Consider the following 11,486-nt stretch of genomic DNA (forward strand, 5'->3'; position numbering starts at 1 on the left):
TGAGATAATCATTAGCTTTAAAGGCATAAAAGACTCGACCCAAACCTTGTGCTGCCTTCTGAAAAAGTTAACTTTCCGTTGCTTGCAAGTGAAGTTTTTTTTCTTGTCGCTACAAAATGCAGACAGTAATGAACATAATACCTTGTTATCTAGACCTGAGATGTCCATCGCTGCTATGTACACTGTGTTGTGGGTATTGACCGTAGCTGCATGTATTGACTGTACACTAGTGTCTAATTACAGACGGTAGCAAGCTGTGTGTGTATTTTCTGGTTTCGATGGTGGTGTCTAACACTTCTGTTACACCTCATTCGAAACTAGGTCAGATTACCGGCATCAGACGTTGCTTTGGGCGCGAGTCTTCACTCCCTTTAACTTCTGTTTTCTCCATTTCCACGGACTAGTTTGATATGTATAATTAAAAATATTTGTGATATTGTGTATTTATGCTGGAAATAAACTGTTTTTCATTGTAATTGTCATTGCCATTGTCATTGAGAGTATCCCAATGAAAACATGGTCAGAGTTTGTGTTATTGATAGATGGCCGTGGGAATATCAGTGAACCAGTGAGTGAAGCCTAGGAAGTGATACACAATATTAGGACTATTCAATTCCAATCTTTTCATTGTCATGTTTTCAAGTTCTAGACTACCTTCTTCCTTAGCCCATTGGTCATTCCTATGTAGCACTGAAATGTATATAGATAAAAATTCCCCTGTAACCATTCGTTTCCATCTTCCACATACTTTGGTTAATCGGTAGGTCTCAGAATTATTTCTCTGACCATAGAAAATCCCTTGATGTCATCACCTTCATTCATGTAATCATCAGCCATGACCGCGGGTACTTAAAATCTGCAAAGGCTACTTAAAAGTCATGACCATAGTGTATAATAATATTTAATATTTGATTTTTATATAGCGCTTTACACCAGCGATAGGTCTCAAAGCGCTTTACAGACGTTATATTACCCCTGGTCAATGATAACGATAGCTTGTCCCAGAGACAATCCCCTCCAGTCGGCAGCAGTTATATACTGCGCCCAATGACAAGTTACCTCACAGGTACCCATTTAACCCCTGGGTGGAGGGATGCAAGTGAGATAAAGTATCTTGCCCAAGGACACAACCTAATGAACTAGGCATGAATCGAACCAGCAATCCTTGGATCACTAGTCCGACGCCTTAGCCATTTGGCCACCACGCTGTATACCCAAATATTTTCACCAATTCCCATCTCTATGAAGTTTTTGTGTGCATAGTTCCTGTTAGCTACATCCATGCATAAAAAGCTGCCCTTAGTCAGTATTTTAATCCATTTTAAATTAATTGTTATCTGAAGACTTTTTTATTTTATGTATTTTGTTTTTTTGCAGACGTGGGGTTGCGCCCTCAAGAGTGGGGTACAGAGTCTCTTCTCCCGCTTCACCGTATTCAAGAATCCACCAGAGGCCACCGTGAGCGCAGTTTGAGGACCTCGATCCAGGAGTGCCGTCGCCAGTACAGCAGTCGTGTATATAAATTACGCAAGTCACAATTCGCCTCCTGTTTTTTTTCTTTCTTCATCTTCATCATCTTCTTTTGTGACATAATGTGAATATCGAAATGTTACGAGCTCAGCTCTGTCTTCGTCTTGAAGTGAAATTGTAACGATGCAAAAAACCTGATGTCATTCTATTACAAAAGGTTTTAAAACAAAACATACGAACAAAACTGCCCTAATTATCAGTAAAAACAAGCAAAAAACGATCAGTTCGATCCGATCGCATATAGGGAGGAATGAAGATTCATTGCCTTAATTTCTTTAGAACTCTTGCAACTGTATGATTTTTCAAGTTCATTGTTTCATTGTAAAAGTCATTGGACCGTTTAGAAATGATGATAGAAATTGTAGCACGGATCAAAACCTCACCATGCAAAGATCTGTGTGCAGCTCTACAGCTTCTATTGAGTTTTCCATGTTTGGATTCTTTAACCTGATATAATGTGATGTACTATAGTCAGACCAGTGGTCTGACTAATAATCAACTAACAACCCTCACTTCATCATTTTGTGCAATGGTTCAATGGATTTCATATCGAACAACACCGCACCTTTAAGGCCACGAGTCCTTAGGTTGAAATTGGAAACACTGTCGGGTTTTCTCTCCATTTAATTGACCAGACAAATTTGACTGCATGTTCTGGGTCCAGGTGACTATGATTTTACATACACATAGCATATCAATATTTGCATATCTAGCATATCTAGAAGAAAGTAGTGCTGGCAGAATAGCCAGCTAGGTTTCTTCACCGTCACCGGAAAAATGTTCGAGTTCAGTTTAAACCTGTAAATATGATGGAAGTCGAGGCGATCGTCTGTCGTCCTCGTCGTTTGTTTCTTTGGTCGTGATCTTGCAAAGGAAGAAAATTGTGAATACTCATTCTGTGTCTTTTGGAGCAAAGCTCAACCATGTATTTAATTTTACAACCGTGACGTCTAACTAATAGGGATCCCAAGATTTGATCAACATCTGAAAGAGGCGAAATGCATCTTGTAGAGGAACGTTTTATAAGTGGTACGCGTTCTTTATTTTACGGAGGCAGTACCTGCCTTAAAAAATATTTCGGTCACGATAGTGTCCGCAATAAAAGTCTCCCTTTGTATATACCATTTCATTGAAACACATTAACAAGCTATTCCTGTAGATTACGGCTTTTGCTTATGTATATCTGTGTGCTTTTGTTGTGAAAATCATCGATTGAGTCAAAGGACAAATGAAGGAATCGCTGTGTTCACATAATGGAATTTAGTCCTTAGCGATCTGTTTCACTAGATTTCATTATCGAATATTTCTATCTCACTAGTGGTTAACACATAGGCTCTGTTAGGTGTTACAAGATGGTCGTTGAGATCATTATAGTGAGACAAACGATGATCAGATTTTAAAATGGTCTTTTTAGATCTTGTGTCGAAGTAGCTACGTGTGAATGTTCTTGTGATCCGATTGACTATGTTTCTCACGATACATCATCCCTTTATTTCTAGCAGAAGGGTTAGCTTGGCCAATTATTTTGTAACCAGGATTAATTATGATCAGGATTTCATTGCTGCAAGAAGATCCTCTCAAAATCAATTTGATAGAAATCATCAATTTCTTCATCTTTTTTTGTTGTTGAAGATTTTCTGCTCATATTTCATGGTAATTAATTAATCTTGCAATTTAATGCCAACACAGCCAGAGTTGAGAAGGAAAATAATTAACGAGGTATTTTTATTTGATAAAAAAAGAAAAATAGATTGAACAAATTGATCAATTGATTGATCAATTGATTGATCAATTGGTATTGATCAGTTATCTGGTATTTAATCAAAGAGGTTATGAAGAGAGGATGTATTAGTTGAAAGAAAAAAACTGATGAGAAAGTAGAGCGAATGTTGTCAAGAAAGGCACGAGAAGGATGAACTCCTCAAGAGAGATGGGCGAGAGATAGAAATAGTTATTTTCAATAAGTAGGACAGAGGGGGTGAAGTGAAGTGCCAATAAGATAAGAACTGTGATCAATTAAAAAATACATCAAAGGCAAATGAGAAGGGTTTTTTTTTTTTTTTTTTTTTTTTTTTTTAATGAAAATCCTACTATAAATTGACTAATTAATGAAAAAGGACTTTTTCTTTACATTTTATTTTGTACTTAATTTATGCCTGTCTTCCTATTCAGCATTCTTTGTCGGTATAAGCCTGACGATACCTCAACGACCTTAAAGTAGCGCAAATTCGGTCTGTGTACGATATAGTCATCAAATATTTACTGTGTATATTGTATAATATTTTAGTATAGAAATAGTTGCTTCGTAGTCGTACAATCTGAACCAGGTAGAGTGATTTAGTAACTTCAAAATGAACCTACTGAAACAGTCCAAACCAGAATAGATCATTTAAGGTGGGAAGGAGGAGGAGGGAGGGGGGTGGAGTTATGGAGCATGGAGGGGGGGTGTATACTACATTACTCTCATGACATTGCAATCAACATCTCTTATATTTGCTATTGACTCTACGACCTGAACTGAGAAACTAATTTGAACTTATAAATTTCATGAAGAAGACGATAACAAACAAAAAAAAAGCCAAAAATTTGAATCAAAAGTTGCTCTTTTTCATGAACATAGCCGGGCCTCTAACTGACAAACAAGAAACGGTTTCAGAGATCTGTTCTCTGGTTTTGCTGATTTTTACGACTGCAGGTGTGATGTACAGAACGTGTATAGACGATAGTATATGCCTGAGAGAATGATATGAGTTTACATGAGAGCCTTCCCAGAGTGATGAAAATGGAAACATGACATTTTACTAGCTTGAGTTCCATTATTATGGTACTAAAAAAATAGCGAAAAAACCTCGTGCCCTACATTCAAACAAAAAAGCAGGTCGCTTAAAGTGAGGCACCGTGTCACAAAGAAAAGATGCAGTAGCTGTGAATTCTCTTGCAGCAAGGCTGAATCAAAATGGAATAAATAGAGATTATCTCCACCGACCAGCTGGGCCTATTACATTAAACAACTCTTAAACATTAAACAACAAAGCGCAACAGATTATGACCTATGCAGCCGGCCCGGTCAAACAAGATTAAGATGGAAATTAAAAATTTCATGTTCCTTTCTGTGACATGATGGAATTGTATTATTCTAAAAGTAATTTCTCCACTAAACTGCTGTAAGCCAAAAACAAGTATTCATGTCAGAGTTTAATAGTTCTATGAACTTTTGCCTTGTAATTCAATTTCGTGGTTAAATGATTCCCCCTGCTAAAAATCACTCAACAGGGATTCATTTCTTCCGCTCGTAAACCGAAATGCTTCACGAATAACGGTTCGGTAGATTGAATGTGATGGCAGCGACTTGTTGATGTTGTTCATGTTACTCTTAAGGAAAGACGGAGGAGAGAAACTAGGTTAGCCGGATTGTAAACAGATTGCGAGTCATAAATAGTCGTACAGGAATATAGTTAATATCTCATCTCATCTCATCTCTTTAAAACCTTCATTTCAATAAAATGTTGTGATTAATTAGCCGACCTCCAAAGCCATGTATTTCAAGTAGAGCATATAAATTTTGCATGAATGCTTTATCAGGACTTTCATTTGGGAACTTGATTGTAGCAAGCTGCTGTCAATAGTAGTTTCAAGATGGTTGTAAAAGGAGAAAAGTATTACTATTGTCTTTGAGTTACATTGGAAACTCTAAGAAAGATGTGGTTTTTATACACCATTCTTGTTTGTGCTGGTGTGGTAGGGTGCAAGTCAACAGGGTTTTTAGTGGAAGCAACACAACATGTATTATCTACTTAAAAATGTAGATGGGGCATGAAACTTGACCATTCATCAGCTCAGTTCAATTGATGATATATCATATGTGATATGCAGACTGGTTTAGAGGAGGGAGGGGGAGGTGAAGGGGGGGGGAGGAGGAGACCTTTTCTGGCAAGGCAATCAATTGTTATTCTTCTAACACAAATAGGGTTTTGATGGGTTTGTATTCCAACCCATTTTCCATTATACTTTATTTGTGAGGGCTCAGATTGATGGGTATATTATTATTTATTTTTAACAGAGCTGACAGAGTTTTATCTTGTAATTTATCTGAAAAAGGGAAAACTTAGAAGAGACTTTTGTGAGGTTAATGTGACAGGTGAGAGATGAGTGGTTACAATCAAAGAAGGCATTTGGTACTATTTTATGTTATCTGGCTAGCTTGGTGAGAATGCCATCTGTCGTACCATTGGTTAAGCCTGTATTTATTCAAGAACTTTGGAAAGAGTTCAGAATATGAAGTTGCAAATGCATGTAAATATGTAAACAGAGAGTTGTTTGAATGGGAAAAAAGGATTTCATGAATAAAACCATCTCAAAGTGTATTATATATATGTCAGAACATTAAATAATTGTTATTATCCAGTCTCCTTGCCACCGTAACGGTACGTTTATTATCATCATGCGTTTCTGGATCCAACTACAGATAACATGTGATTTGTTTGTAAGAACTGCATGTAGTTTACTGTTCACTAGTGATCAATGCAGGTACTATCCCACTGCTGACACCATCTAGAACTATCAGTCTTATGTATGTATCTTGCATAAGATAATTACATGCTTTGTCTTAATGCATACTTGTATCTATCCCACTGCCGATACCACTTAGAGGTATCGATTTTAAACATGTTAGTAACATTTGGGGCAATCTTGTCTCTAAACATAGATGTATCGTTCCCACTGCCGACACCAGCTAGAAGTGTCAATCGTTTGCATGTAGTTAGCATTTGGGCAGTCAAGTGTTTTGTCGCCATAGTGTGTGCTGTCTGGGGGCTTAGACTTATCAAATGCGTTGTAGTGGGATGTGCAATCTAGATAAAGGCTATCATTTTGTTTTGATAATTTTTGTGTCAATAACTTGGAAGGAATTTAAAAATTTCTTTTCTATTGGTCTTGTTGAATGTGAGATCTGATTGTACAAATGTTTTTTATACATTGGATTGCCAATTTGGTCCTTCATAATGGCAGTTTTGTAAAAAAAAAATTGGAAAAAAACACAAACAAATAAAGCAAATAAAGAAATAAGATGAAGTTTTGTGTATGATGATTAGTTAAGAATGATAGTATGATGGACACAACGATAGGAAAGGCTAATTGATTGGAATGAGAAGATGTCATCATTATTTATGCATTCAGTATTCAAAGAGCTATTTGCATATTCATATAAATGCAAAACTTGGTTAGGATTTTCTTGGATTTGATTTACTTATGATCATATTTATTTTCTGTTCTTTCTTTGTCAAGTAGAAACTTCTATGCAAATTTCTCTTTAATGGTTGCAATTTGCTGATCTACTTCAAAATAATTTTTGTTGCAATATCATCATTATTTATTTATTTATTTATTAATTCATGTATTGATTTGATTTATTCCTGTATCTTCCGTTTTGAGCATCCAGTTGGAACAATTGTTTTGGTGATAAACTGTACTTTCCTGTCATGCTTCAGAACACTTGTACTGACAGTATGAGCAATATGAATATCCTCTTTTTTAATCAGATAATGGTTACCTAGGAACTGTTCATACTGTCAGTACAAGTGCTTTAAAGCATGGAATGGGAGGACAGCATGGAGTGGTATTAGCATCAGAAAATTGTCTTAGACAATTATATTGTTGGATCATAGTATGTGGTTAGGACCAAAACAATGACTGAAAAGCTGAAATATATATATCTATCTATATATATATACTATTTTGTGGGAATAAATTTGAAAGTTTTCTTATTTGTGAAATATTAATCATTTCTTAGCTTTATTTATTATATATCATGCCATATCACACAGTGAAGCAGCCTGACCCTGGGTTAACTTCTTTATTAAATATTCATTATTATTTTAATGAGCAATTATTTTGTTATAGAGATGCTTTATGAAAACAAACAGAGTCAAGGTGGCCACATTTTGTCAAAAAATGAGAAATTCTCAGAGAGTGAAAAAAATAGAATGAAAAAAAAATGACAGAAATTGTGCGAAAGGGTGGATGTCGTGGATTTGAAGTACGAAGCTTTAAAAAAGGGTAAAAAAAAAAAGGAATGAATTTTGTTTATATTATTGTGTAAATATGATTGCTATTATGAGAACAACTTAATAATATTTAAATATCAATGTTATGTGTTTGCAAAATTAATATATATTAAATGTAATAACCCAATGTAGTTGTGAATTATATATAGAAGTGTGTGGTTAATTATACATGTATGAAATAGTGCACTGCTCTTCACAAAGTCTAATTAACTAAAGACTAATAATAAAAATTAAAAGATGACAAGCTACTGTGGTCACAAAACTTTGCCAATTTAATGAACGAATCGTTTTCTGTGTTTCATTAATAAATACTCTGGTGGAAGCTGTAGTATGTGGATGTATTTTTATTGAATGTGACAAAGCATACAATTGGTGGGTTTCGCTGGGTGATTTGTGGGAGGGGAAGTTTTTATTTGAACAAACATTGGATGTAGAAATGTCGACAAAGAAGCCAAAAAATTTAAAAAAAAAGGGAATTTAATAAAAAGGGAAAATAGGCCTCAAGAGGGTCAATGTCAATATTTTTGAAATGTCAATATTTTTGAAAATGTCAAAAAAGGATTTTTTTTAAAGTTGCAATCACACGTAACTAGCAATTTACTGCTATTGGTATTTACTGTTTAGTCACATGTTCAGCAAGTTAATAACTAGGTCCTGCTACTGACCAAAACAAATTTATCTCTCTTTTAGTGTTCATGTTAAGGTTTGTGATTTTTATGCAAAAGTGTTTAACTTTTGTAACATTTGCAGAAAGTGGACATGTTAAAGAATTCTGTACTTATTTATTAGTCTAGCTGGCCTGACGAGTTGTAGGGGGCTCAGGGGGGCTTCGGTCACTGGGCCTGGCATCAATTTCCGGCCAAGGGGAAATATGTGTGAAGGCAAGGTCAAAGTAATGGCTACATGTAATATAGCCACACAAACAACAAAAATCTGCAAACTTTTCAACACTTTAAACATTTTTACACACATGAAAATGAAATACCGACTTAAATTGGCTAATTATGTAATATGACGGTACAATTTGATTTGCCATGTCTTACCAATGTAGCATGATGTCTTATCAATATGTGAAATCGATAGATAATTAGATGTGTAGCAGAAATTTACACATAAAAACCTTGAATTTGCAAGAAAAAGGAATTCGTGAAGGAAAATTCTAAGCGTGTAAAAGATGTTTTACACATATAATTTTTGAAAGACAACGATAAATGTCAATGGGTTACATACTGTTTTTTTTTTGTTTTTTTTCCGAGCCTAATTTTCTCTCCGATTAAAAGTATCTAAATAAATCATATAGTTACAAGATTCATAGAAATAACTCAATTTTAATATGAAATCAAATCACATTTCTCAAGTACTGTTTTTTTGTCTCTCTCTTTCACTTTATTTGGTGCATTCCATAAACTATTGGTTCTTTTGTCATATTTTGAGGTGCAACTTTATCTTCTTGATAAACCTTTGCAAAGGGGAGGCAGATTTTTCTTTGTTGTATTTTTTTTTACTTTTATTTGAAATGGGTGCTGGTGTCTTCATCATGTGCTATTAATCTGTGACACACAGCACATCAGTAAATGGGGACACAAGGGGCACAGCTTGTACCAGGGTACCCTTTATATTTTTCATCCTCCTCCCAACTGTTGAGGTTACATATATGTCTGTTTATGAACATGGCTCACAAACACATGAAAACCTTCAGTGAGTTTTATAATGATTCGTGTGTGTGTACATTGTTAAAGGTTATCTGTATTGCTTCCAAATTTTGCTAGAGTCAAGTTATGGTCACTTGTATTCAACTGCCGATAATTTGATTGACAATCATAAATGCATTAGCCATAAACGTAGATGTAACATCATCCAAAGTTTCCAACCTTTAAGATCTAGAAATTATATGATTGGCCAGATGAAATAGAAAAAAAAACGTTAACTTTGTTTTGTTTTTTAAACTTAACTTTATACTGAACTATTGAGGCAATACTGATAACCTTAGCCTATCCCAACATATGGATTAAAAGTTTCATTTTTTTTGCTATATTTTAAATTCCTTGAATTATATATGATTTAAAGACAATGCTTTTCCAAAATTTTTAAGAGGTGCATATATTTTAAGTTTTGTTTTGTTAAATACTTTCCACTATATTTTATTTTGTTTTTCTGCTTTATAATTTCTCTATTTTTTGTTCTCGTTAAAATGAGATACTTCCTCCATCTCCATTAACAATGTTTTATAATTACATTAAAATTACAAAAGGAATTAGCAGGATGTTCTGATCAACAAAATTTGATGTTCTAGTGGACTCAGTTTTCAAAGTTTGTTTGATCAGGGAGTTATCATTTATCACCTCCTGTCATAAATCCAATGAGTGATATCTTGAAAAATTTAACATGTGGTTTAGTAAACATAGCCCTAGATTTACTGATTTTCCTCCATTCCAAGCAAGTTAAAATTTGTGATTAAAAATATTGCGGTTTGTAGAGTCATGTCACAGAAATCTATCTCAATGAGTCAAAAACATGAATATTCATGGATTTCAAAGTTCACTACTGCAATACTCATATGCTAAGTACAAAAAAGAAAAGACTAAACTATGAGAACATAGTGTTGTGTATGTTATCAACTCTAAAGCTTAATAATCATTTTCTGTTTCAACTGTTAAGCTTTTTACAGGGAGTTCTGATCAAAGGAAATATCAAGAACTAATTTGCAACAGTGGATAAAATGCTAGGTACCTAGCAAAAATATTGTTGAAATTATGCTCTGATATTTGGGGTCAATACAGCTCAGCTGGTTCAGACTCCAAATATCCATGTTAATCATACTGAATGTAAAATTGTGTCAAACCGTCAATATCCATTCTGGGTACATCTCTTAAAATATTTCATTGATGTCGAAGAAAAAGAGTACCTTTCCTTGTTCGATCAAGTGTTGTGTGAATTTCATGTTACTAATGTGTCAATTTATGACATATATGTGCTGCTTTCAAATAAATGTTGCCAAGAACAGCCCATAAATGATTTTTCTTCTCGTACTTTCTTGCCTTTCAATATTAAAGGTTGAAACATGTGTTTCCATGATCTTATGACAATCGAGAGCAGTTTTGTACAGGGGGAGGGGAGGGGATATGTCGTCCAGGGCAAGGGTGCCCACTCCCCTCCGAGAAACTTTGGTGAAATGGAGCGTGGTTTCGATCAATGTGGTGTGGTATGTACCGCCCATGTGTGCTGTATATTTATGTACTGTATGCTAGCATTCTTTGTGATATTCTGATAGGGTGGGGACTTAGCCCCCGCTGACATAAGCCCCTCCCCCACCCCCCCCCAAGTATACATGGTTTCCCCCTGATTGTGTCAACTAATGTTCAGATGAGATGAGTGATGTTCATAGTGAATGTTTGCCATGTCTTACCTTTAGATCTGGTGATGTTTGGGTGAATCCAAACACTGGTGGCTTCAATGATGGCCAAGGCTGGTGCTCGTTGGGGATGATTGAGTGGGCCCCGGATAATGTTAAATGGGAACTAGGGACAGCTGACCAGTCAAGCAGTACCCAAGGCCCCAGAGTCATGGGGTGCCTAGTAGTCTCGACAGCTACCTAATACAATCTGATATTTAGTACACTAGCATACAAGTTTTGCTCCGGTATTGTGGGCCGCTTCAATGGAAGATCTCTATAATTTGTCCTAGAAGCAAGGACCGTTTATTTTTCTATCAACAAGTGAAAAAAAAAATTAGTTAAAGGAAAAGTAATTGGAAAAGGAAAGTTCTGTTGAGACATCACATCTACAATGTAACAACCATGCCAAGAGCTTCCCAACCTCTCCAATTTTTGTTCTTTCTCTATAATAACTTTCTAACTCACTAATACCCATACTAATTCCCATCACACCAAAGCCC

General features: G+C 35.3%; 1 protein-coding gene across 6 annotated transcripts in view; it reads left to right on the forward strand.

Moving 5' to 3' along the window:
• LOC139979460 (uncharacterized) overlaps positions 1-10,604 on the forward strand; it is a 114,725-nt gene extending 104,121 nt beyond the window's left edge. For all 6 annotated transcript variants that reach the window (XM_071990270.1, XM_071990268.1, XM_071990271.1 and 3 more), the window contains exon 12: positions 1,378-10,604. In XM_071990270.1, coding sequence (XP_071846371.1) covers positions 1,378-1,473 — 96 coding nt within the window. In that variant the 3' untranslated portion in view covers positions 1,474-10,604. The remainder of the gene's footprint in view (positions 1-1,377) is intronic.
• The last annotated feature ends 882 nt before the right edge of the window (positions 10,605-11,486 follow it).

The sequence above is a fragment of the Apostichopus japonicus genome, chromosome 14, assembly GCF_037975245.1.
Source record: "Apostichopus japonicus isolate 1M-3 chromosome 14, ASM3797524v1, whole genome shotgun sequence".
NCBI classification, from domain to species: Eukaryota; Metazoa; Echinodermata; class Holothuroidea; order Aspidochirotida; family Stichopodidae; genus Apostichopus; species Apostichopus japonicus.